At 39.1% G+C, this 27,958-nt stretch overlaps 1 protein-coding gene and 2 long non-coding RNA genes across 5 annotated transcripts in view; 2 read left to right on the forward strand and 1 right to left on the reverse strand.

Moving 5' to 3' along the window:
• LOC120410305 overlaps positions 1-18,082 on the forward strand; it is a 37,715-nt gene extending 19,633 nt beyond the window's left edge. The window contains exons 3-4 of the long non-coding RNA XR_005602391.1: positions 7,510-7,652; positions 13,933-18,082. This is a non-coding gene — a long non-coding RNA (uncharacterized LOC120410305). The remainder of the gene's footprint in view (positions 1-7,509; positions 7,653-13,932) is intronic.
• The window catches only part of LOC120410304, a 67,681-nt gene extending 45,807 nt beyond the window's left edge, over positions 1-21,874 (reverse strand). The window contains exons 1-2 of the long non-coding RNA XR_005602390.1: positions 21,440-21,874; positions 3,398-3,474 (exon numbers count right to left, since the gene is read on the reverse strand). This is a non-coding gene — a long non-coding RNA (uncharacterized LOC120410304). The remainder of the gene's footprint in view (positions 1-3,397; positions 3,475-21,439) is intronic.
• Positions 20,029-27,958, forward strand: part of RAPGEF4 (Rap guanine nucleotide exchange factor 4) — a 158,957-nt gene continuing 151,027 nt past the window's right edge. Inside the window, exon 1 of one of the 3 annotated variants that reach the window (XR_002047306.3) lies at positions 20,029-20,218. Coding sequence is in view for 2 of the 3 variants with exons in the window: in XM_010406764.4 (XP_010405066.1) it covers positions 20,202-20,218 (17 nt within the window). In the remaining variant the exon portion in view is untranslated. The remainder of the gene's footprint in view (positions 20,219-27,958) is intronic. The other 2 variants (XM_010406764.4, XM_019290537.3) reach the window with 2 other exon arrangements.

Genomic DNA, 27,958 nt, shown 5'->3' on the forward strand with positions numbered 1-27,958 from the left:
AGTGGTAGATAGGTATTTCCTGAAATCACCTCTTCCCGGTGCATTTCAAATCACTGCAGTCTCACATGGACCTCCAGAGTGAGTGCAGGTGTTTGCACTGTGAATTGAAGGCATTTGTTTTAATAAAGAACTAAACTTAAACCATACAAATACAATGCTGTATCAGCTTGGAAGAAAAGAACATGGTGTCTGTGACTATCACCTGGACTATCAGCTCAGATTTAATATTATGAAAATTGAGTCTCTTTTCCTTCTATTTTATATATTCTGTCTTTTCCATCTGTCCAGACCAGCAACCTTGCTATCATATCAGACTCTTTGTGTTCTATTTCTGGGTTATGGATTTGTCTGGAAAATCTATGAATTGTCTCTTTTCTGTGCACTGATCACCTTGTCTGTATAATCCTTACACGTACTTTTGAAAGCATATTGGTTCTGGACTCCAAAAAATGTAAGTATGGAAAGGAGGCAAATTATGCTGCCATGAGACTGCTTCTTCAGGTAATATGGAATATACAATGCTTCAGCTGAATTACTGACTTCTGTATTTCACACTGCTCAAATTACATGATGAGCGAGTTCATGTCAGGCCAAGAACTAGAACTGAATCCCTTCAAACCCAAAAGAGTTTGTTAAGATTTGACCCATCAAGCTCTTTCTTTATGTCTAATCTGTCAGAATCAACTGCGAGACCTGTGAATAAGCCTAATTATTTCATTGTCATAGAGCTGGCTGAAGAATACATGCACAAAGTGTTAAAATTTTAGTTTTGTGTGGTATCCTGAGATACAAAACTGCCTTCTGCACCTTGAGCCTCTTGAGAACCAATCTCCAGACAACTTTCTCCTATTCCCTGTATTACCTCTCACAGTTTCTTCCCTCCAGTTTTTTACTTGCACCACCACTCAGCCCTTTCCCTTTCCCTTTCCCTTTCCCTTTCCCTTTCCCTTTCCCTTTCCCTTTCCCTTTCCCTTTCCGTTTCTCCTTCCCTTTCCCTTTCCCTTTTTTTTTCCCTTCCCCTTTACCTTCCCCTTTCCTTCTGGGCCTATCTCCTCCCTAAGCCCCCTCTTAAGCTTTAGTTACTGTCACCATCTTTGACTCTATCACAAATAATCTGTAAAGCATCCCAGTTCTCTCTCACTCTTTTCTTCTTGCCCTGTATCACACAATTCTCATGAGCATATTGTGCTTCAATTCTCTGCCCCATTGCTAGGTGCAAGATTTCACTTACCAGGAGGCAGAACAGTGGTCTAAGGAGAGCCACATTTGGATACCCTTGCTGTTATTCCCCAGTGGCTGGAAGAATAGGACATAGTGGTGGAGATCACAAGGCAGAGGAATACAGAGTATTCCTATTGCAGGATGAGACAGTTTGGCCAGACAGTGGCGGTTTCCTCTCTTGTTTCAGGCCATGACTCAGACTAAGCCAGAAGTGCAGAATATGTGATAGAAATTGCAAATTGAATGGCTAGAGGCCAACTAAATCTGTAACTTGGCCAGTAAGACTGCCCCACCTGCCTAAGGCAGATGACATATTCTTTGCAATGACTTTCTGTGTTTTTTATGATAACAAGAATCAGCCAGAATCTGAAAAAAATAAAATAAATGCTTTTCTAAACAGCCACTAAACCACAACTTTCTGGAACTGTTTGGGTCCTGCTGGACAGCTGTGGTTGCTACTTTTCAGACAGAAAAAGCCCTAATATTTTTGAGAAAATGGATGTTGAAACCCATATAAAATGTTCTTGATCACTCAGTTTTCCCCGTCATATTTCCAACACAGAAGCCTATCATTCTAGCAGAGGTACATCCCATTGTCAGTGAAATTTCACCCAAGCAAGGATTTCATAATAATGGGTTTTGCAAGGCACATTTGTAACAAACAAATGCCAACCATTCCTCTTCTCTACTGCAGGGTAATTGTGTTACAGTGAAAGGCTTTTAACTATGAATCTGACTGAATTGCTCAACCCCCCAGGAGACATTCCTGGAACATGAATTTCAGTCTGGCATGCTGAATGCGCTGTTCCTGCAGCTGCTGCTACCACTGACCAGATACTCTGTAGGAGGGGAGCACTTTAAGACAGTGGTGGCAAGGCAATCCTGAGAGAGCGTGGGAGAGAATAGCGCTGCTTCGGAGCATGAATAGCATTGACTAAAAGCTTCAGCATGGATTTTAGAAGTGTTCTACACAAAACACCCATCTGAGCAATAAGAGTCACTGACTGTCATTCTGCTCTGATCACAGCCTTTTGACTGCTTCACTGTTTGGTTAATCTCAGCCAAAAAAAAAAGTAAAAACAAACGTACTTTAATATTTTTCTGGTTATTTTCAACCCCAAAATCAATTAAATTCTGTCATGTACTATACTACTTACAGTGATGAACAGCTGTGCATCAAGGAATGCCCTTTCTCAACAGTGTCTGGTTCATATATTCATTTAAAGAACATAAGCATGGGAAGGTGCTTATTATGGAGTACCTGTCATAATTTTGATTTATACTTATGAAAGCATGATGTTGGCAGTAAGCTCCTGGAACTTTACCTTTTGCTTTTCATCTTGGCGCCCTGCCCAAAAGAAATGAAGACGCCCTGTTGCAGTTCTAATTTTCTTTTGGAAAACAATACAGAAGCACACTTCAAATAATATCATTCTCTTACCCTATATTGCTGAATATGTAAGGAAAGGAGACAAGACTTAGAGAGTCCTTCTATGGATACTGTCTCTTATCAGATTTTTATCTGATGTCAATTACCAAATTTCCTTTGTGTTCCCAAATTAAATTTACTCTTTAGAAAGTTCAAATTAGCATTTTAAATGCTATCAGTGCAATTTAGGAAGCCCTGTGCTGCTCAGAACCCTCTTCTCTCATCCCTGGGCTGACCACTTTCTGAGTGAGGGAAGAGTCTTTCCAAGAATTAGTCCCAGCACACAGTGCTTTAGGTAGTAAAAGACAGCAAACTGAGAACAGTGTTTTAATTTCTCATTGTATCATCTGTGTACCATGTGTACCAACATGTACCAGCATGTTGGTACGATTAATCTTTTTTTTTCTGTTCAGGAAGTAGGTGCAAACCTAAACAAAGCAATGGGAGACAGGATACTTACAACAAAGTGACTAATTTCTTTTTGGCCAGTGGACTGAGATGAAAAACAAAAGATTTCCGAAGCCTTATGACACACACAACCACTATCCTCCTTCTCTAAAGGCATTTCCAAGAACAGTAATGCATGAGAAAACCCCTAAAACTGTTTAACAGCATCTTTCACATGATCAATTCTAAGTGCACTCAGGGCTGCATGTTGTTCTGATATGCAAACTATTCTAATGCACAGGATTTCAGAGTCATGCTGGAAGATAAATGGATGGGCAGGGGCAATTTCAGGACACTTACCCACTTTGCAAGGTCACAAAGTCCCAGATGATGTAATGGTTCAGCCATGCTCATAGGAACATAGATGCCCCAACAGCCTGAAAGAGAGAAAATGGGCGAAGTGACTGATTCGAACTGGAAGTCTGTAGCAATGGTATTTGAAATCTAGGATATGGGAACAGGCTATAGGGCCAGGGACGTGGGAAATACTCTGAATGAAGGAAACTCATGACACATGAGAGAAATATATTCTTTACGGCTAACCGGGATCAAGTGAGCTCTCTACAGCTTTGAGCGGGCTGTTATAAATGTGGTGGGGTTTGTTCTGGTGCTGTAACTCAGGGATTACTCCAATCACATATTTGCAAAGAAGTATAAATGTGTTTAAATATGTATGTAGTCTATTGAGGTATTTTTATTTTGTCATTTCCTCAGAGTAATTTTTGCTGTTCATTTAAAAGGATCCTTCAAGAACTTAGGATAAGTCCTATGAAGAGCTGCCTTTGTCCATTCAGATTTGGACTCTCTGAGATTTATATGGTCATGAACAGCTGTCATTACTGGGGTACTGCACATGATCTCAAGGTGTGCATTGTAACTACATCCTCATGCAGCTCAGCAGGGGGAGACCCCAAGCAATGTTCCTCTCCAGAGCTCCACCTTCCACAGAAATCCCTTAGCTTGAGGGTTAAAAAGTAGCATTAAGTGGTCCAAACAGGTCTCAAATCCAGATGATGGGGATTCAGATCATGTGAAACTTTGCAGTCTATACTTCCCAGGTATATACAAGCTATAAATATGTCTTCAGATCTTACACAGTAAGAACTCTAGAATGAAACAAACAAACAAAAAAATCTGCCTAACATCTAGAAGATATTTCACTTTAAAAATTAGATTTTTGAAAAGAAGTAGAAACTTCTGAAACTCATTATTGATTGGTCTGATAGACAACAAAATCTGAAAAATATATTCCTGCATCTCCCTTGCTCTCTTTCAAATGGGCTTGGGATATCATGTATCCATTTTCTGGGCTGTATCAGGGAATCTGCCAGACCTAACATGTTTTTTCTATTTTCAAGCCTAGTAAGAGTGATACCCACTTTTTTCAAGTTTGTTGAATGACATGGGTACAGGTTGCACACACACAAAGAACATTTTGGCTCATGGGATTATTTCTAACCTAAGAGTGGCTCTTGGTTGACACACGAGAAAGAGAACTTTTATTAGCCTGAAAGCAAGCTTCCAAAAAGCTGCTGGACTGCAACCAAAGAGGAGGATGACAGGCTGAGTGGAACACTAGGCTTATAATTCTTTTATTTCTCATTTGTGCTGTTTACAGTTCTGAGAGTTCCTTGACTTGTTGGCAAGTCTCTTAATAATCTCAGCCAAAAAGCAGCCTATTTAGTTTGAAGTTTAGGTTGAAGTTCTTTTTGCCTATAATAACAACATTTAGGGGGATGTTAGCTCATAAAGGTAGATCTTATCTCTTTAGAAACCTTCATGTTAAGTACCTGTCTTACACAGGTACAATGACAAGGACAAAAAGAGCACAGAAAGGAGTTGTCCTCTACCAAATACAAAAGAAACCCTGTAAGTGGGAAATCTGAGAGTGATGTGATGCTATGTGTGTAGCCCATACAAATGTGATTAATACATAACAAGGGCAGGGCCTGTGTAAGGTTAATTACTACGCCTGAGGAACATGCATTCTCCAACAGAAAACAGAATAGCTGGGTACAGCTGGGGATCTCCTAAACTAATCAAAATACATGTAGGTCAGCACTTAAGCTGTGAGATTGCTCACAGGACCCCAGATAGCTCAGGTATCTCATTCTGTTGTTCAGACTCTTAAAGAAGTGTTTAAAACAGTTACTACAGTTGGCTAAAATGGAATTTTTTAAAAATAAAAAATTTATTTCCTTATAGTGAAACTCAAGATACTGACTTTTTAATGTCTGTGTCAAAATATGAAAACATAAACCAAGTTCTTGAGATGGCTAAAATGGATATTTTTAATTTATATTTTTAAAAACTAGTTATTTTTTTTAAATCTGAAACAGTAGTAAAAATTGTTATAAAAATTCAAACTCCACAACTTCTCCAGGAAGTAATTATAATAGCAAATGAAGGATTTACTTGAACATTTTTTGAATGTATCTCTCATTCTGTACCTTGACAATATGAGAAAAGAGATACAGTATTCTTCCTACATAATAAGGTGCTGAAGGCAGAGACATTGTCTTTGCTTTCAAAGTGTCCAGCATATTTTAATAAGATGGTGTAATACAGCCACGTGTGCAGGCATATTTATTTTTCAATTGAATATCCCACCTGTTTCCATTTTAAAAAGATGAAAAATGTCTACCTGAGTCCCTCAACAATTAAGCAGTAACTGTACATTGCACATTTTCATAAGCAAATATATGTATTTTTCCACATTAGAGCTAATTTGATGTGACATCAGTGGAAAGCAAAACACACTTCTTTTGTAGTTTTAAGGATCTCCTGGTCTTTTTAGATTTAAAGTGCTATTACGAAATACATGTAACAGGTACAACCTTGCAGAATTCCCATAATATTGGCATTATGAAGTTTTTTACCTTGAACTTTTTACAGCTCCCAAGGCAGCAATTCACAAAATTGATGACTTAATTTCTGGTTGAAATTCTGAACTCAGGAATACATTTCAGGTGCAGCCCCCATCTTTTCCAGTGGAGTTGTGAACTTAACCATAGTCCTTAAAGCCACTGGTGATTAATATAGCTTGAAAATAATTTTTCACAGCTTTTTTTGCTTAGTTGTCTGGAGACAGAAGCTGAAATATTGGTGCAGATTGTAGAAACTTATAAATTCACGTGGAATGACTCATGGGATAATTAGCATGGCACTCTCATGGAACATGTATTATCGACTATCCAGATCTCTTTATAGTTGAGAGGTGTAGAAAATATGTCTTCTCAGTAAAGGCCTATACAGCTCATTGGTATAAACCAGGAAAAATACCATCCTGCCTCTGAGAAAAGTTGTGTCCTGTATAATACTGAATATTCTACTAAAATTTCTAGCTCAGGACAGATTTGAACAGTAGCTCTGCTACCTTTCTTCATCCAGTGAAACCCAGAGAAAGGGGAGAAGGAACAGGATCGTCAGGGATGGAGAAACAGCAGGACAAACATTTTGCATAACATACTGCCTTAAAGTAACAGTACACGACACAGAACTTCACGGTGCCAATGCTACTATATTGGGAAGAAGGTTTTTTGACCTGATTCAAGTGATGGTTTACGGCATTAGGCACAGATACCTAAGGCTGTATTACTGGGATAGTAGCACTGCCATTGCCTGTGACAGGGTGCTTCTAAGTAAGAAGCCTCTTTCAGTTTAAGAAAAAAAAGGTAATTGAAAAACATTTCTTTAATTCATTCCTTATCGTGTTCTCTTTATAATCATGTGGAACTAGTCGATGTTTTTGGAAAGGTTGTGCCGGGATTCAGCATTATCAAACTGTTCCACTGATTTTTGTGGTAATGATGATTCAGTTTCATATTGGGTTTTTAAATTTTGATATATAACATTTTGCAGATTAGTGAAATAAAGCTTCCAAGTAAATACAGATGTTTTAGTTGGGGGTTGAGGGGGAGGAAGACATTTGGTAAATTGTGCTTCCGAATCATGAACAACCTAAGTGGTGTTTCTGCGTTGCTTAGTTACTGTTTCTGTTTAGTTGGCAATGGTGTTCACTGAAAATATTTTAGTTTCTGCTCCTGACAGCTACAAACGTGGGTTCACATGTAATTTTATAAACTCATATACTGTTAAGTGGATGCCCAATACACCTCCTCAAATGTGAGCAATGGATAGCATTGCCAAGTTGCAAAGTCAACACTGAACAGCACAGTCACGCTCAACTAATTTACAAGAAGTTTTCACTGGTTGGTCCATTTCTTCAGCTGCTAATAGTCTACCCTGACATATGCAGAACAAAGTTCAACAGCAAACACGAACAATTTGCTAGACTAGTTGGCAGAAGCCAGACTGCACAAATGGCCTCAGGAGACTGATGCTGACTTTATGCCAATTTCAAATCTCTGCTCACTCTCCCAGTTTACCAAAAAAGCTACTTTTCCTTTCAGCCACACTGCTAAGGGCAACATACGGAAGCCTGGTATCTGACTAATGCTTACCAAGTGTTACAATGCTTGAGTGGAGGGAAATATGCAACCTTGTGACCCTGAATCAGAATAGCCAAACTCCATCTGCTCTGAAACTTCAAATGGTAAGAACGCCTCCATTTCTCACTGGACATATTTGGAGATAAGGACTGGCAATGACTCCCATCTTGCTCATTTTAAGCTGCAAAATTTTCATGAAAAAAAATGAAGAAAATGTCTATTCTTAAATTTTCTGGGAAGAATTAATCTTAAGAGTTAAGGACAACCCTCAGATTTGAAGCTTAAGTGATTTAAATGCAGTTAGGAGTCAAAAAAGTTACAAAAGACTTGGTTGTACTGTGAGCTGATGCAACTTCACAGTTCAGATAGCTGCAAAAACACAAAATGTAAAAGGAGCAAATGGAGCTATTTACAACATACAGACAAAAATGTATTAACATGAGTGGTGGAATGACATATCACACATGCATGTTGTTAGGACCAAAATATCTTTGGAATTTGATAGTTCTCCGGAAGCATTTCACAACTCAAGGAGCTGCATTCAATACAGTAAAATCCTGTGAGATACTATTTCAAATAATAAAAAGAGACTAATCAAAGTGTTTAAAATTAGTGGTAGCTTATCTTGAAAGGATCATATGATCACATTTTTTATCTGCAAATGGAAACAGTGAGAACTACTTAAATATATACAGTTGGTGAACTTGTGTCTGAGACAAACAACATTCTCTAACTTTCTTGGAGCATGATCATCTTTCATGAAGTTTTCCGTGGTAAAATTGTGTTCTGTTTTAGCCATGGTAAATTCAATATTTTTCCTTTTTTATTTTTTTTTTTACACGAGTTTATCCAGAGAAAGCTCAGAAACTGCAACTACAGAATCTCATAAAACCAGAGAAGAAGAATGAACAGGTTGCTATAGCTTACAGCATATTCAGCATATTAATCAGTGCCTGATAGAATCTTTTACAGCAAAATTAGTTATGATCCTTATGCTTATGGTATTTGTTGCAAGGAATCCTTATGACAGATATATTAAAAAACATCAATTAAAAATACCACTGATTCCTCCTTAAACAAACTGACTCATTCCAAGTGTCAGTACTCCTGAAGCCATGTGTTTATACCCACACTAGAGTATGACTGAAATCTCACTGACATTTCCCCCCCGAAATATCAATATAATGCTTCTTTCACATCCTGAATAACTAGTTTAAAAAAGAAAAAAAACACTAAAGGACCAGTAAATTGCATAGGAAACACTACTAACAATTAATGATGGTTCTGCAGTTTAAGTTTGGTTCAATTCTTTTGTCATTTCTTAGTCCGATAGTTGTCAACTTTGTGCATCTCATTGACTTCTTTGAATCTACCACGAGGGAAACTCTAATCATTGTATACCATCTTCACAGGATGGGTGCCTTTGACTATTGTTAGAGATCACTCTTTTTCTACAGTGAGAGATTATTTATTTATTAAATGAAATAACTTCATTTCCTAAAATGCTTACAATTACTGATAAGTAGATTTACCGTCTGTAGTACCTTTCATGTTCGGCCCTAATAAAGTGGACAATAATGTCAGAGACTTCTTGTTGTTACTTTTTAAACCATCACTTTTATAGTGATACAACAATAAAAACTTGAAAAGAAATTATAAAAAAAAAAAAAATTGAATTACACCCCTGATCACATAAAGACTTCAGTATATACAAATTTGACCATCTCTATACCACTGAAGTCGAACAATTTCTCAAATTATCTAATGCTGCAAATATCTTCAGAAATGAATGCAAAATGTTAATTACTCTCTGCCTGCTTTTAAAAATAATTTGTATATCCTCTTTGACAATAGCTAGAACGATAAGTAAAGTAAGAGCATTTGGCTTAGAATAATCTAGGAATATACTTCCATTATCCCACACATTGCCACAGACATTTATTTTCTCCATCTATATTTTTCCAGATTTTTTTCTTGTTTCCCTATTATTTGCAAAAATGTGGTCTTGTACTGAAAGACTTTCTAATCCTGCTTTTGGAGGCAGGAAAGAAGGTTGGCACATTTTTGTTTGTTTGTTTGGGGTTTTTTCATGACGATTCAGGCGGAACATTTCTGGTGACAGCCAAAGGCCCACTTACCTCCCACAGGCTCTTGTCCAGCAGCCTGTGAGCTGATAGTTGGATCTGTTTTCAAACAAAGTCTGATTTAGATTTATCTAAGTTTGCCAGTCTAAGAAGATTTTCTGTTTTATCAGGAATTGAACAAGCCCAGTTTCATAAATGAATAAAGTTATTTTTAGATACTTTGTTTTGAAGAGGATTTCTGGAATTTTCAACTTAAGCTCTTCAACACATTTCTCAGTCAATTGGTCTTTTCATTTCTGGTTTGATACATACCTGTGCAGTTCACTTTTAAGTATTCCTGTCTACTGTCTTGCCAGTTAAATTTAATTATATTAATAGAGAGAAGCATTAAAGCATCATGCATACTGATGAATGCAATTCACTTTGCAAATTATTTTTATGGCAATGTTAAAGAAGGTAGCAGGTAATCACTTTGTATTGATAGAAACAGAGAGAACAGTTCTGTTTCTTGCAGTGGAATATTAAACAGCAAAACCATTGAGAATAACATAATGATCTTTTTACAAATGGTCACGTTGCAGAGATGGTCACTTGGTCACACATCCAAATTAATTCACATTCAGTTCTTTTTTTATTTAATTTATGAGAAATCTAAAAAGCTGTTGTTAAGATTACATACAAATCCTACTTTTTGCACCATGAGGAGATCAGTGATTTTGGTTAAAACTAGAATTAGAAAAACAAAAATGGCAAGACCATAAGGCAGTAGTCTAAATTAAGGCACAGTAATAATTTAAAGGAAGCAGAAGGAAAGTAGTATAAGAAGAGATAGAAATCTCATAAGCTTCTTGCACTACAAATGCTGATAAGTGAAGTACAAACCCATAACTTTTAAATTCCTTTTGTAGAGTGTCTTGTATTTGAGGTGTCTGCTATGGCATAAAGTATTCTTCTGCCATAAAATGAGCATAATTTTAATGAACTGTGCTTTTGAAATAATTGAACATGCAAAGTACCTTAGAGCATAATATTAGTAAATCTGATTTCACATTCTAGCAGTTGCAAGTGCAAAAGCATCACACAACAGTATGATTTACCAAGCACATTAATACTCTTGGAATGCTTGTTAATAGTAACAAAATTCTGGCATTTTTTGTACCTACAAAGCAAATGTTTGTATGTCTTGTACCCAAAAGCCTTAAGGTGATGGATTGAAGATTTGATTCCGCTTTCTCCAAAACCGCATGTGGCATAGTGATTAGTAATGTTGTCTCTATGTCCTACGTTTATGGCTGACAGGATCTACAGGACCATCTCTGCATAACTTTCATTGGTGTAACGTCTATATTCCACTCTTACTCCAAACTGACTTGAGTTAATGGCAAAACTTCTGTGTCCCTCAGAGCTTTTTCTTGGGCTCTTTGTACCATACGGAAGCAGAGCTGCTAGCTTGTTGTAGATCCCCTGTCAGACTGCTGCTGCATGCTTGCTTCCCAGAAGAATCCATATAAAACAGAAGCTTTCAAGGTTTTCTTCTTCCTGTGCCCCATGCATCTGTTAGCTTTAAATAATATCTTATGGATAAACTTACGTAGTCAAAATAAGAGACTGGGTACCTGTGTCATCTGGGAATATGTAACCGGTTTGTAACAGAAGCAGCTCAATGAAGGCAGACTGCCTTCCTGTTGGAGTTTTCTGTAATTCTGAGACTATTGCATTATTAAAGTACATAGTCAGTAGTAGTGGATGCTTCTTACTAAATGTCGCTGCTAAATATAGCTGTATTAAGTCTTCCAGACTCTCCAGTGAGCAAATGTAAGAGCCTTACCTTATAAGTAATTAAAGTTACTACTCTAAAGTCACCACTCCACTACTGTCTAAGTCTGGAATTTATGTGCTCGAGGCCTTAATACTGAAACTCAAGCATGTCCCCAAAACAAAGCTGTATCATAAACATCAGCGTAGGTGCACTTCATCACTGGTGATAATACTATGACATCAAATATTTCCTTTGTAAAGAACAACACCAATAAGCTAATGCCTGAAAATGATTTGGAAGGAAGTGAGTGTAGCACTGCAGCATTTTTACATTTGTTTGGTCTTGCACAATGCTGTCCCTCCTTTCCTTCCTGCCCAATACTATTTTAGTGATATTCAAGGTTTTTAAAAGAGGCCAGAAAACAAGAGCCAGGACTTGATGTCCATACTAGTCACAAATGGCAGCTGTAGGGCAAAGACAAAATGTTGTGATCACAATCAGTGCCTTTTTTCCTATTGAAAAGGCTCTTTCTGTATTCACATAGGGTAAACTCAAAGGAAAAGCACAAAAAAAGGCATTTTCTCTTCATAGTATTTCTTTGGCACAGATGAGAAGTATTTAAAGTACAGCAGATGTGCCTATGCTGCACAATGGAAATGGAATCTTTATAACATCTGTTTAAATATTTTTACTTCAGTATATATTTTGCTGTAACTGGACAGTGGCATGCTATCCTCTTGGTTTTCTTTCCCTGAACTATGTTAGTTTCAAATATCTAAATGTTCTACAAGATTATAGTAAGATGACATAGTATTTCTCAGCTTATTGAAGGCAAAACTGAAAATGCCTTAAAGAATGAAATTTGTACAATTTGCGTATTTCCCTGGTTTATCTGCTAGCAAATATTAACTGAAGCATTTTTGATGGATTTGTATACTATCTTCTCTATAGAAGTATCTTGTAACATCATCTCTTCCAGGGAGGAGAAAGCCTAGAATAAATCAGTCTCTTTGCCAAAGTGAAATGAGATTGGTTAGTCAGAGACAATGTGTGCTTATATCACTCAAAACTCCAAAACCTTAATTGAAAACCTAAAATTTCCTATGTAAGTAAACCTGAAAAAGATTGACAATATAAGTAAATCAGTGCTTTGCTTTTTTTGTGTTTTCCCAGAACTATGCAGAAAGACCTGTAGTATCTGCATCCCCGATTCACATCAATTTCACCCCAGAAAACTTACTAGGTTGTGTAAAACGCATAAACATAAAAAAGCTCTCCAAACATTTTAAATACTTTATTTAAAAACTGTTTTGGCAAAGGTGTGCTTACAAAGTGCTGCTATTTTAAGGGGCTAAACTACTAACGAGAGCAAACATAGGTACTTCTATGAATTCCTCTTTCCAGAGGTCTGCTAAGGAAGAAAAGGAAAAGGATGGGTGCATGTGCTTCTAAAAAATATCTAGGGGTGACAACATTTTTTGATGAGCAAATAGCTCACAGGTTGACCAGTTTTAGCCCTCATGATGGGGCTGTATCACATAATCATGTGATAATCATGGGGACAGTTCACTCCAGGATTTCCTGTGGTCCTTTTACTCCCCTGCGGGATGGGGATGGGCTAGTTCTCAGTGCAGCCCTGCAGTATTGCCCTCAAAAGACCTTCCTAGCATGCTTACAGCCCTCACTGGATATTCAGAATATCCAACAGCCTTTATGTTGTCATAGTCCCCAGAGATCCTCTTCCATGCCAGCCCTCTGAGGCACCCACTAGGTTGCTAGAGGAAATATTCATATGCAGTAGGGAAAGCTGGCCAGTATTTTTGTTACACATGATGTGTATCTAACAATACTAAAATTGCAAAGTCTAAAATCTAGAAATGACTGGATTAAAATTATCCACAGCAAACTTGTTATTTACGATAAGATTCCCTTTCTTTCTTGTGAGGATGCTTCTCCAATGTAGTTGAGCAAAGAGACTACACTTCCCCAGTGAAGCTTTTTTCCTCTGTGTTGCTTATGTGTTTTGTTTCATTTAATGCAATCTGTTCAGAAACTATTGTGACCACAAGGTTAATTATATCTTTATTAATTTTTCTTTGCCATCGTCACTGTAGAATCAAGGTGCTTTTAAAATATTAAGAATTTTCACAACAGTGCTGGGAAATACAGAGGTATCATTGTTGGTATGGACCCAGTAGGATGGGCTTAGAGGCTAGAGCTAAAGATGAAGCCAGACTCCTCTCAGGCATGTTCAGACACAGAATGAGAGACAACAGGCACAAACTGAAATGCAGGGAATTCCACTTGAACTTGAAAAAAAACAAACTATAAAAGTGATTGAATAATGTAACAGGTTACATTGACTAGAAGTAGAACAAGAGCACAAAAATCAAAATATCAAAAAATGTTAATATGCAATTACTGAATAATGAAATGCAATAATGAAACCCTGCCTTGTCAGAAGCAACTTGTGGCTATGTGAAGATAATAAAAACTTCTGGTGATTGTGCAATATTTTGTCACTTCTTTTTCTCTTTTCAGGAACACTTCCAAGTACCAGATAGTTGATAAGCCATTACATCAATGAGGAGCAACTTCCTTGCTGCATTTCTTGGCTGCTCCTAGAAGCCCAGCTTCTTCTGCTTAGTGTCTAAGAGGTCTTTGTCTCCTGTTACTTTCCTGGCAATAACTTCATTTCACTTCTTTATCTGCATCAAATTTTCTCAGTAAGATTCTTGTCCACAGTCCTCAAGAAATTCAGATCCTGTAAAAATTTTTGCACTTCTCACCCAGCAAGCTCTTTCCAGTCTGATGATCAACTCTTATTCTCTTTTTGTGCTGGCCTCTCATTTGCTTTTTTTCTTAGCTTTTGTTTATCTATCATTTCCATCCTTCCGCTATGTAAGAAGCATTAGAAAAATAGGCACTTCAAGATAATTTGCTGCTGTTAAGCAGCTGAACATTGCTACTCTCAGGGGGCAAGGGAGAATCTGAAATGTGGAGTCTTTCTTCCATCAGGAAAATCAGAGAACACCAAAGAAAACAGAGCATTTCTGTAAAAATTTGCTGTATGTTGTCCAGTTTCTGCTTAAAGCTTTCAGATTTGTGTAACTTTTCTCTAGAACCAAGATAACTTCTATGTGAAAAAGCCCCCATTCTTCAAACTAGGTAATTATTTGGTTTATGCTCCTGTGGTGTCATTAACATATTTTTAATCCATACAGGTCTTCTCCTGTTGTTTTTACATGCACAAGGTAGCACCTCACAATTGCTATTTAGCTATGTGACTGCTGTAGCTGGGTTTCCTGTTACACAACTCAACCCTCTGGTTTTAAACCAACAAATGCCACCTGTCTGTACCAGCCAGGATGCAGCCCACAGTCAAGGCAGTTTCTTTTCCCACTTACCAATTGGTTCACCTTTTTTTCTCAGCCAGAATAGATTATTAGAGATGCCCCTGCTTTATTCAGGTCACTCTTGGTGTGAATTATTTGCGAGTATAAGCCTGCAAGCAAATTCACTGTAGGTGTATTTTCAAAGCTGTGAAAATAAGACTATAAACATTACATATAACCTGAGGTGTACTGTGTAATTTATACCATATAAATAAATTATTAAAATTTTTTTTTCATTTGCCTAATTTCATAATTCGATTTTTATGGGGATGTGTTGGTGCCCCCAGCAGGCTCTTAGAAAAATTAAATCTGGAATCCTTTGAACCAAATGTTGCAGAAAGAATTAACTTGTTTACTGTATTGTGATGAATAGAATAGCTGCATTGAATATATATGAAGCTGCACAATGAATTACTATGTAAATGTGTTATCAAGTGCAAATATGTGCCACGTATGATCTTTATCTATAGCAGACCATATCACATTGTACAAGTAAATATAAAGCTCTGATCTCTTTCATTATAGGACTTCTGTGATGCCAACTACAGTCCTGTTCCTAGAGTAGTGAAGAACACCAATGCAAAAGGGACAGTCTCAGACTTATTGAAAGTCCTGGACTTTCACTGCATGTATTTCTGAAATTATTGCTTGCACTAGAATAATTTGTGAATTTGATCTGAATTGCACTCATAGTAGTGTGTCTTCTTGACCGAAAGAATTTGCAGAAAATAATTTAAAGACCTGTTTCTTTATTCACTGCAGATCACAAGTCATTATTTCATATAAAGTCTAACTAAATTATATGCCCCATTTTGTTATATGTATAATGTTTTACAGGTCTCAATTTTGCAAACAAGGAATCACTCTGAGAGCTAAGGCATTGGAAGCTAGAGAAGAAAGGCTATTGAATTCACCTTTGACCCACATGACAGGAATTTTATTTGCCTGGAATCCAAGTACCACGTTCTTTTTGCCCTTGAAAACCTCAAATTCTAAGGGGAGGTGTGGTACTCACATAAATAAAAATGTCTACTACTGAGAAGTTGTTTCATGAATTATCACAAAGGAGCTCTGGGAGAGTGCAGTCAAATTATTTTATGCCCCATATCTCATGAATAATACACATATAGAAATAAATAGAATAACCTCAACACTGCATCAGAATCTCTACATTGCATCAGAACCTTGTTTTTTAAGTGTCTATGCATCAATACAAAAACACAACAGAGAAAAAAAAATAGATACATTTGATTTCTGGAACTGATTCCTAGCAGAAATGGGGAACAGACCAGGAAAAGTAAATTTCCTATAGTGATCAAGCAATGTTGAAAATAGTATCTATTGGAATTTAGTCTGAAATGATTGATATTATGAAAATAAGGGTCCTAAGGAAGACCACCTTATACACATCACAAATTTTCTTGCTGAGGTATCATCTGCGAGGACATAGAAACCATGAAGTTATTTAATTGAGTACCTTGCTCCTAGAAATTCACAGGCTTTCCCTCAGACTCCACATAGTAAAATAATGAAAACTAGGTATTTCATAATAATAAATAATAATAATCAAATGGCTTCAATAGCATCTGGAGCGAATTTAGGGGCAGACCATGAACCAGTGCTCTTCCTGCCCAGTATATCCATCTGTATTCAGCAGAGAGAGCTGACACCAAGTTGTGAAGATGAAACTTGGCCTGAACAGTCAAAATATGCTCATCTGGCTCTACAGCTAAGCAAAACCACCTTTTCTTTCAGCCTTTGATGAAAATCTATGATTCCTGAAATACAGCAAAGCTGGCAGGGAAGGATAAAGGAGTACAAAACTAGACATATAGACAATAAGAACTTTCATCTGCTTTTGTACTTTGGATGAAAGAACGAGTGGATAATTACAATCTAATAATTAATTCCATTAGCCATAACTATGTTCCAGAGAAAGTGAGACATTTGAGCTGGCAATCCAGTGTGGATAAGGCACACTGGAGTTTCCAAGTGCATGCTTTATGTTATAAATGAACACTTACGGAGTCAGGCCCAGAGGCAGCACAGCTGCTTTCAGACAGTGAGGAGCTGAAATAACCTGTCAGGCTCTTGTGGGTATGTGGAAAGCCAGCCTAGCACTTCACGCATCCTATTCCTATGACTGGGCACAAAGCCAGACCTTCTTCACCATGTCTGTGATTCAGCCCCTGCTGATCAGTTTGATTTGGGTCTGTTAAGAAGCACTGATGCACTTCCGTACTCCCAGAATAAGGAGCAGGCTGTGGGGGTCTAGTGTGGCACCAAGTTCTACTGTCACCCGAATATCGTACTGAAAAGGGACATAGCACAGTCTGAGTCCCGGCCTGCCTTATATCTTAGGCAACTGCAAAGTACTTCCCTGATATTTATCAACTTGAAATTCCTTATGTTGGCCTGGGTTCTGCATACAAAACTTTGTTTTAACACAGTATGCTGATGTGTCCATAAATCTAAACAATAATAAATTAACATTTATTAAATGCATTAAAGCATTGCATCTTCAAAGAACTATACTTCATCTGCTAATTAATCTTGACAATACTCTTGTGACTAAGTTAGAACTTGTTTATTTATTTCAATAGACTTTCCTGTGAACTAACTAGGGAGTTACCCTGAATTAGTGAGGAGCACAGGAACAAGACAGAACAGAGAATGATGCAAAAAGGGAAGGAAGTCCTTACTTGTTCTGCAACTCTCTTGCTAGGTTATTGTATGCTGGGTTTATTGATTAGCATTGAAGAGGAGAATCAATACTTTGCTTTACAGGACAGTTTTATTAATACATGCACTGATTTAAAGAATGTACATAATCACATCTTTTGCAGCCCTCACAGCATATGAATCCCAAAAGAACTCACATGCAGGTTTCTCTGTCTTTATTCCACTACAGGCTGATTACTCCTTTGAAGTCCGTAGGTGTTCTGTGTACAACTGATAACACATTTTGGTTCCTCCAACCCTAAGCACACTGAATGTGGCACTGCTGTATTCTAAACATGGATCACAGTTCTGTCAGTCTCAATCTTGCTCTCAAGATTTCTGTGTGATACACGAATTTAAACTATTGCTTGAGGTAGAATTTCTGTGCTCATTCTGGACTTATACTTTTTATATTGGCTTCCATATAACAATACAAAACATGCTTAAAATTAACTTGTGAAATTATTACTGCAGTTACTTGAAAATTCTTGAAGTTTTTGGTATAATTAGTGGGATAAAGAGTTTTCCACAGTAGCTCTCCTTTGTACCCTATTTTTGTGTAATCTTAATACACCTAATAAATAAATTTTTTTTAAGCTCTAATAACTATGATTTAGTGTTTTGGTTCAAGTTTTTCACAGCAAGTTTCTATTTGAAGATTTTTTTTTTTCTGGAAAATTTTAGCAAGATCTCATTGGCTGTATTTGAGTAAGTGTGAGTGAATGAGTATTTGTACGGGTCAGAAAAAGCAAAGAAATAGTCAAAGTACTAAATTCAACATGATTTGTCTTATGTCCCATAATGCAAACAGCAGTTTGGACCCTACAAAGTTGAACTCTTATTCTTACAGGCATGATATATCTTGAAGACTGGCTGATTTCATGTTTGCTGTGGTTTAAGGGCTTGTTAAGGGCATGGCCCTGTCACTCCTTTGTAAACTGTGGGAAGTTAAAAGGCCAGTTGATCTTTCACATACTTCATGTGGCAATTCTCCATTTCCCAGCAGCAATCTCCTTTGAAAGCAGCTGCCATCTTAATTCTTTGGCTGCTTAATCACATCTCACAAATCAGATTCTAAAAAGTCCCATTAGCCTTCTGTTCAATAAGGAGAAATTAAATCTCAAATATCTTTTTGGTCATCTTTATTTTCCTACAAGTGTATAGCTTAGAAAAGCAATGAAGAATGGGCACTGTGAGGCAGCAGGAGGAGGTACAGAGTATAAACTAATGAAGTGTGCTTTAGCATTTTCCTTCTAGTATATGTTCTCAAAAGCGAATGGGCACTTGACACCATTAACATAAGGCCAGTAGTCTAAAATTATGTTTCCTAGGCTTGTTATGGTCTGAATTCTTAAGAGTCACAGGATAATCTGCACTCTATTTGACTTGTCATGTGAGCTATATAATGCTCATTTGGTACCTTTCATCTCAGGAGAACATGGACTGGGGCCTGGGATTTCCGATTTCAATAGTCAGGAACTCTGCCATTTCTGTGCAGTTTGGATGTCGGGGTCCCTTCCCCCCCGCCATGTAGCCCTGGGAGAGGGGCCCTGGGGGGACAGACACGGGGTTTCGCTGCCCCTGCTCAGCCTCGTTCCCCATTGGTTGTTTTGTGTTCCCCTGCGCGGGCAAGGACCCTCGGGTCCCGGGATTGAGCAGTTCCTCGGCAGAGCCCCGGCCATGCGGCTGGAGAAATAAACATCTCTCTGAAACATCTACCAAGAATCAGTCCATATATGTTCTTTCCACAGGCCTCGTTGTCTGATACACGTGTTACAGTATCCTCGCTGTCACATTTGGAGACTCTTCGGTTGACACAGGCTAATACCTGAACTACTCAAATATTTATTCCTTGCTAGGTATCTCTGAGAAGTTTCACTGATGTCTTAATGAGAAAGTACATGACTGCTCATAATACAAATGCCAGAGTTAATTTTGGCTGTCTTGCTCTAATTGCTCCCTGATTGGGACACTTCCGAATGAAGCAGGGATGCAGGCAAGGTTCCTAGCTCAGTCTGGGCATGTCTAGCTTACAGACTCCACAAAGTGTTGAAGTCTCATTTAATGGTTACCGCACAAAAAGATACACAGCTCTGAGTGGTGCCTGCCCACAGCCAAGCACTGTGAGCAACGTCCCCTTTCTGCCAACACGCAGTGCGTTCCTTGGAATCCGAATTACTGGTAACTACAGAGGACTGTCCCGGGGCAGGGCCGTGGTTTGGTCAAGGGTAGGTTCATGGCACTGAGATAGGTTTTCAGAAGTGGCATTACTGGAAATCACTCCAGAGCCCCCCCCGTCCCGCTCAGGCCGTTTCCTGCCCGCCCCCGCCTCCGACGGCGGCGCCGCTGCGGCGCCCTTCACGGCGGCCTCGGCTGCCCTCTGGCGGCCGGGGCCGGGGCGCGGCTGTGCGGGCGGGGCGGCTCTGCGGGCCCGGGCCGCCGCTGCCCCGCGCCAACCCGCCCGCAGAGCCGTGTGCGGTGGGGTGTGCCTCCAACAGCCCGGGAGAACGCACAACGGCCTTCAGCCAGGAGCCACTGCTGGGGTCCTTCCCAGACCTGACGCCAGCTCAGAGCAAAGGGCATCCACCGCAGCGTAAACTGGTTGACGGGGGAAAGGGCAGTAAGGGCTGCCTTGAGGGATTGCTCTGGAAGGAAAACCGTAATTACGTGGAATAGCATCATGAATGTTTTATAATGGGAGTACAAAATGAGTGAGTTTTATTGATTAATCTGTAATGTACTTACTGTGTTATAAATCATTAATTTGATTGAGAATTTAGAGTTTCTTACCTTTTAAGCTCTTGTTCTATTGGCTCTCAAACACTTGCATATTGACAAATGAATAGCATTGATTTTCCTTGAGTAGATTGATTGCTTAGATGCAAAAAATTCTCATTTTTTCCTCATGGATGATAGCAAAGGAAGAGCTGCAGCTTTAATTTCACTGACTGGCAGCCTCTTCCATTCCTCTGGCATGCCATTTTTTTAAATTTTTTTTTTTTTTTGAGGCAAAATGAATGCCTTTTGTGGCATTCTCCTGTGCTATACCAATTTCTTAGCTGTATCCATTTAGCAAAAGGGATCTTTAGATACATTTCCTTAGATATTTCATCATACTGTTCAGTATCCTAATGTTAACAGTTATTTCTTTTAAAATGATAAAGAAGCTGTGGCACCAATGCAAACAACTAAAATGCAGATGTGAAGTAGAACATGTATTTAAGAAAATTACTTGGTACAACCAAAGAAATTACAACAGAAGGCAGAGCAGATAGCCCATGAAGTCTGAAAGGCACTGGCAGATGATCACGATTTGAATTAATCATTGGTTCCCACACTGTAGAGCAGAGAAGAGTTATGAGCCTGAAGGAAGGCACAGTTTTACTTTGCTATCACCTACATGTAACCCCAAACATCTTGCTGAGATTTGTATAACTTCCTACTCTTCTTGCAAGGTACTCAAGGCAATTTGTGTTGACTGTAAGTGGAAGCTTATGGTCATACACTGATTACTTGGGAAGATACTGTCTAGAACCTGAAACAATTAGTAGAAAATATTTAATAGAAAATATTTAACGTAGGATTTGCAAAACAGGGAGAGCTGCTGCTGTGAATTCCTTCCTCTTGCTCATCAGTTTTAAAATCGTGTATACATTAGTATAATTAAAAACCCTGCACTTTGCAGGCCACACTAGCAGAACAGACGCGTGTGGGTGTGTTTCACTGTACACTAGACTCACCTCTCTCATGCTATGTGTTGGGTTTTTTCCAAGGGCCAAATCCTGTTCACAGGCGCTACTGCCCACCTCATTTTTCGCCTACATAAAATGAGAGGCTTTAGCACACAGTTTGATGGGGGATGACAGGATGGACAGCAGACTGGAGGAAGGCTCCAGGAAAAATCCTGAAATGTGGACTATACTTTCACTCACCTGTGCGTTTACTGCAGGGGGTGGGGGGGACGGCACAGACACACAGTGCTCTGGCGTGCTGATAAAATACTCCTGAGCTGCTTGTTTCGATTGAAAGGCTTGTATTGCCAATTCAAACCCAGTCACGGACATCTCTGGTGAAGCAAGGGCAGCGATCAGTAAGCCGGGTTCAAGTGTGGCCACTGAGGAGCTCTCGAAAGCCGGAGGGGCACACCACCTTTTAGAAGGGGAGTGACTTCTTTCCGCCCCCTCCCCGGGCCGCTCCCTGCCGGCTGCGCTGAAGCAGGGCCGGGGTATCTCGGCGGCCCCAGGTCGCAGCCCGGGTGCCGGCGGACGCGTGAGGGCGGCGGGCGGACCCGCTCCGCCGCTGCGGCGGGGCCTGGGCGAGCCATCGGGCCGTGCGCGCAGGGAGGGAGCGCGGACGGACGGACGGACCGACCGACCGGCGCGCGGGCGGGGGGAGCCGCTGCCAGCCGGGTGCGCGGCAACCTGATCCCGGTCCAACATGGTCGCCTGCTCACGGCTCCCATTCTGCGTCCTCCGGCGAGTGGATCGCGTGCCTGGATAAAAGGTATCGGCATCTTCCCAGGAGCGGCTGCGGAGGGATGCAGTGTGTATGCATGTATGTGTGTGCGCGCGCTGACACCCCCCATCAGATCCTGCCTTACATAAGGAGCGTGAAGGTGGGAAGCAAAACGCCTGGGGGAAGCCACGGCGGCGGGCAAGGATGAGGGCTTGGAAATATTCCGGGCAGCGGAGGGGACGGGCAGTCCCCACGGGGACTGCTGCTCCCCGCCGGGAAGATACTGCACGTGGTGGAGGAGGGGAAGCTCCGGGGCGCGGAGGGGGCCTGGGTCTGCCAGCCGGGGACCCGCCATATGGGCCATGGCAGACCCGTTGCAGTCTGCCCTCGTCCGCCCTCCGCCTGCCCTCACGGCGCCCCAGCGCACCGGCCGCTTCCTCCCCTCCCCTTGGCACACCGCCCCCGCCTCCCTCAGGCGCTGCACAGCCCCCGCCCAGCATCGTTGCAAGGCGGGCGGGAAGGGACGAGTCCCTGTCGTCGCCGCTGCGGCGCCCCGGGGCCCGCGGTTGTCCCCTGGCTGCGGGTCAGGTGCAGGCGGGCGGCGGCACCGCGTGGGTTGGAAGCACGGCTGGCTACGTGTGCTCAGAGGTGCTGTGCGCGCTGCCAAAAATACGGGCAAATTATTATTTAAAAAAAACCAAACTAAAAATTCTCAGCAATGCTTTGTCTCGGGTGCTGCAGCCCCAAGTCTCGCAATGTCGAGTAGCGTGGTGGGTGGTTTGAACGCCCTTTGCTGTATTCATACCTTCGATTCCTGGATTAGTTCAGAAGTCATTTGATGTCTGAACACTCAGTGTCTCTCCTTTAGTCTAGGAATATAATTAACAAAAATGTAGACCATAGATACCCTATGCGGCTCCAAACAAAGCTATCAGGGAGAATTCCCTTACGTGGTGTATGGCACGATGCTGAGCATCGTGAGCCAGCTTTTGACAGGTGCTACCATTTGGGGCTGTGGAGAAAACCCTTTGTGCACATAGAAGGAACCTTCCCCTTCTCATAGTTTCTCCCCTTTCCAGGTAACTTCCTAGTCTTGTAGAACTGCACTTCTGATTAGGTTTTCCATAACAGTCCAGGTAGCAAACCGTAAGTTAATGAAACTTTTGGTCTAGACACTCTAGACACCTACCACAGATACTGATCCCCCTCTGTAACATGTAACTTAAGAGAAGATTAACCTGTTACAGGTCAAATAAATTTATTTATGTGTATAAATGTTGAAAGCACTCCTAAAGTAAATACAAACAGAACTGTTGATGGTAATCTAGCCATCTAAAAACCGAAGTGAGGCCTATCTGTAAACTGACATTGAGTGGATGTGAAGGAGAGTATGAGTTGCATTTTAGATAGGTGATCCTGTCATTTCTGTTTTCCTAAATGCAATACACTGTGAGATCTAAATTGTAAACTAAAATTCAGGGCTTAATGAAGTACATAGCCTTGGGGAGTAGATGATGTATTTAGGAAACATATGTGAGGCATTTCATTTAGAAATCTCTCTGTCATTATTTTGTATGAAAATTACTAATGCTGACCCTTTCTGTAACACAAATTGCATTAGCGCTATTAAGGTGCAACTTTTCTGTCACTTTTTGTTATTTGGAGTAAGCTAGTAGCGCCAATTTATTGAGTAGAAAGAATCAGTTCCAAGTGCTCTTAAGAATTATGCCTTACCCTTTCCCAGAAGGCAGTCTGTATGTAGGACAAACCCATACATGAAAGATTTTAGGGTTTTTTTCCTGGTCTCTGCTGTGCTCTGCTTTGTGATCATAGGAAGTACACTTATGCATTTTTTTCTGGTTTTTCATCTAAAAATTTAGATAAAGTGTTTTTAATTAACTTACACACATTTCCAAAGTGTATTTATTTTCTATAGATAATCTTACCAGTGTACTCATTTGAATTATTATCAATTTCTATGTATTTTAAGCCTTTTAAAAATTGTATAGCATTTTCTATCCTAGGTGTGAATTCTGTGAATATGGGATCATTTAATGAGTCAATTCTTTATAGAGTACCATGTGTTTTTACTGAATAATAAATAGAGTTTTAGTATGTTTTAGTCAATGAATATATTTCCAGGAGGAAGACAGTTCTAAAACTGGGATGCTTTAGAATGTTAAGTGAGCCTCAACAAAGACAATTAAAATAACATGTAATATGGATTATCCAATATAATTATGTGGGGAAAAAAAAGAATTTAATTCAAAATGGAAATAGCAAAATACATCATGTATAGAAATTATGTCTTTTGTATATGTTCTTCAGGTTTTTCCCCAAATCATGTGCCAAAGTGGAACTACTAACATATAAAATTAGAGCACATATGAAAATGAAAAACTGCCAAAATGTTACAGGAGAAATGTTATTACTGTGTAGGTTACTGTGGGCTGGGACTACCAGTGCTTTGTCCATGCAGCTTTTATGTGTAGTTACTGGCCACAAAAGTCAAAGATCCACACTTAAAAATCAAATATGTGGTACACTATTTATATGTAAAGTTACAAGTGTAAAGGTAAGGAAAATTTCAGAACACTGTGGTCTATCAAGAATATTTTATTCTTGCAGGAGAGAGGATGAGCAGTGAGCAACTATATACTCTGGTTATACCTGGAGGAGTAAATAACTTTTCTCTTAAGGAAACCGGTCCTTTTACATTTGAAATAATAGTTGCCTTATCGCTGATTTCTTAGGGAGCAGAAGTATCCCTCTAATCTTAGCACTTTTCTGTATATCTGCTCTGCACCTAATTAAAAAATGGTCACTGATTTTTGCATGTGTGTACTTCGGAAGAATGCCTTCTCTAGTCTCATGTGTTCTTTCGCACCAAAAACCATCTAATCTGGAAATTTACATGGTGACGTGTCTTTAATGACTGGTAGACAAAGTATTTTTTACATAACTATTATTTCTCTAAACCTGATCGCATTTATGAATTCAGTTAATTGTTTTAATCGGCTTCAGATACAAAGTTTCACAGCATGCACAGCTGCTAGAGATCCCAGGATTTCATACCTGGCTATGGTATCTTGTGTTTTTCTCTGAATTAAATGGAACCTTCAGTGCCTTAGCAGACTGGAGGAGCAGATCACAGGGCAAAGCATGTAGCTTCACTAGCCTGTTGTGCTGAGAATGTTACGATCTTTGCCTAATGACTTATAAATTATTTAAGTAGGAATGGGCTTTTCAAGGACATATTGTACATACTGAGCCTTTATAACCTTGTCACCCTTGTTAGTCTTGCATTATGTATGTCTCAAAAAACTGAAATAATGTGTACAGGGTAGTATCTCAGACCTGTTCCTCTTACAGATTTGAATGTAAAATCATGTTGACGCTACGTAACATAACAGCAACATATTTGAATCAGGATTTGGTTTTTTGGTTCAGTGTAACATGTATTTGAGATGCAAGCTTTGTTTGCTTAGTAGTAAACAAGGGATCCCTTTTGAGCATACAGATAGGCTTGAATAAAGAGTTGACATTCTGAAAGAATTGTTGTAAAATAAGTAGAGAAAATGCTTGTCATCCTCTATAACCTTTAATTATGTCAAAGATAATGGGATATAAATTTATAATCAGGCACTATTATAAATAGAGTTGCTTTATGATGCTATTTTATTTTTAAATATATTTTTGTGCATTTGGTAAAATTTACACTGTCTTCTGTATAAATTTCTCCCTTGCTTTTTATTTGTAAGAAATCCATAGGAATATGACCATTTTCATGTGGTTTGGATCTGAACAGAATCATGGACATACACTGCAGTTCCGGTTGGCTTGAGTGCTTCGTGTTTTCTCTCTGAATAGTGTGTGACTAAGCTGGAATATGCTTGGATCAAGTCTGTGTGGGGATATAGCAGCAGAAGGCACTGCAGTGGGTGTGGAAACTCAGAGGTGTATAGACATAGCCTAAGTGCTTTCTAGTGCTCATGTGAGGGTGCAATCTTCTGAGAGTGATGAATAACAAATTTATCTTTCCACATCCTGCACCTCATTTTCTAGTCCAGTGCAAAGGTGCTGTCTTTGATGAATAATAAAAAAGCCCTTTTCCTTTCCATATTTTCTTAGAGAAACCAAAAGAATTTTTAAGTTTGTACGTCTGTCCATTTTATCAAATATGTGAATTCAGATTAAATCCTAGTGGGAACAGGAGTTGTATTTTAAACAAATTCAAGCTGTTTTATTATTGTCTCTCTGGCTTAGGCATTTGCAGTATTGGCTTCCATTTGTTACATGTGATTGCAGTAAGTTACACACTTATGCCATGGACAGGTATTAAGAGGAAGAGAAAGTGATTACCTCAGCATGTATAAACACTCTCATAGCCTTCCAGAGCAAGGCAGTATGTGCATATGCCTGTTAGAACATGATATATCCAAATTCAGTTGGTAGTCTTGTCAAGTGGCTGCACGATTGATATGCTACATGTGCAACTGTAGGTTTTCTCTTCACCAGATCATACTGGAAACATGCCTAAACTCTCGTTGCCTGAGTTCTTTCTGACATGTTGTTGGGATTTGATCTCTAAAATCCCATACTCTGAGCAGATTACAATTTTTTTTATAACAAAACTCCATATTCCAGCAGAGGAGTAAAAAAACTACAAACCAGCTAATTGAAATTGTGCCCCCAAAGTCAGGTGTTTACCAGATATTTTCCAAGTGCAAGTATTTTTCTTATCCACCATGACATTTGCTTTTGTCTGCATCCTACAATTTGCTGCATTTAATAAAGCTTGTAATTTTAATGATACTTCCTTTGTGCTGTATTTTCTGTACTGTATTTGGCATGATCAATTACTTTCTGCTGCTTTATCAATATCTGTGAATGTTTCCTAACTGACTTTCCCTTTCATCTTTGAATTCATCAGTTGTCAAAATGTGTGCAAATGTAAATCTGTAAAACTTACTTCATTGTTGCTGTAAATTTTTAATTTTCATTAGCTGTAACAATGCAGATCCTAAATCAGGAAAGGTGCATTTGGCATGGTGTTATTGGTGAATAGTGGTGGCCAGAGTTTGAATCAAGGAATATCATCACTTGTGCATATTGTTCAATTACAAATTTCATTTGCAGTGTATCTCAGAGTCTGTCTTCATAGTAAAGTGCTTTTAATGTTTATTGTGAAGCTACATGCTAGTTAATGTAGTTTCATCTGGATTTACTTCTGTCAAATGGAATTTTAACTGTCCTGAGCTCCAGTTTATGTTTATGAAATTTGGAGGTTTAATTCAATAAGATTTAGTCACATCTTGGTTGCAAAGCATGCATGATATGTGAAAGTGCTCATAAATGAAAGAACATAACTGTGCAATTTTATTTCTTCTGAAATACTCTGTCTTTCTAGACAGCAAATGAAGGTGAAAAAGACTCTATTTTCTACTAGAGCTATATTGCTCAGGTAGTGTATTTTTAACTTGAGATAAGTCGTTATGAATATAATTAATAAATATATCTTTTGCCATTCCACTGTATATACAGATCTAAAAATTGACCTTTTGGAAGGATGCATGATTTGTAGATCAGGGTATGTAAAGAAATGAAGTACACTTGATTGCTCTGTTTAACTCTCCAATAATTTTTCAGTGCATTGATCAAACTGAGTTAATTGAGTAATATGATAATGAGGTAGGTAAAGGAGAGTCCCCCATATTTGCCTTCTTTTGGTCCTCACTAAAGAAGACAGAACTGAACTATAACAAATTCTGTCTGACTGCAGCGGCAACCAGTCAGTCTGCATTTCACTGGCTGGTCATTCAGTACCTGTGTAGATCAGGATTACCTACAGTATTTCTTGTGCCTTATGTAGCAGGTCCTGAGAGATTATCACAGGGATCCTGAGTGTAGGTGACAGTAGTAATTTATTGAAAACTAAGCATCAGCAATTTTACTTGTGTTGCTTTTTTTGGTGTTTTGTTTTTTTTTTTTTAAAC

Source organism: Corvus cornix, chromosome 7, assembly GCF_000738735.6.
Source record: "Corvus cornix cornix isolate S_Up_H32 chromosome 7, ASM73873v5, whole genome shotgun sequence".
In the NCBI taxonomy this organism is placed as follows: Eukaryota; Metazoa; Chordata; class Aves; order Passeriformes; family Corvidae; genus Corvus; species Corvus cornix.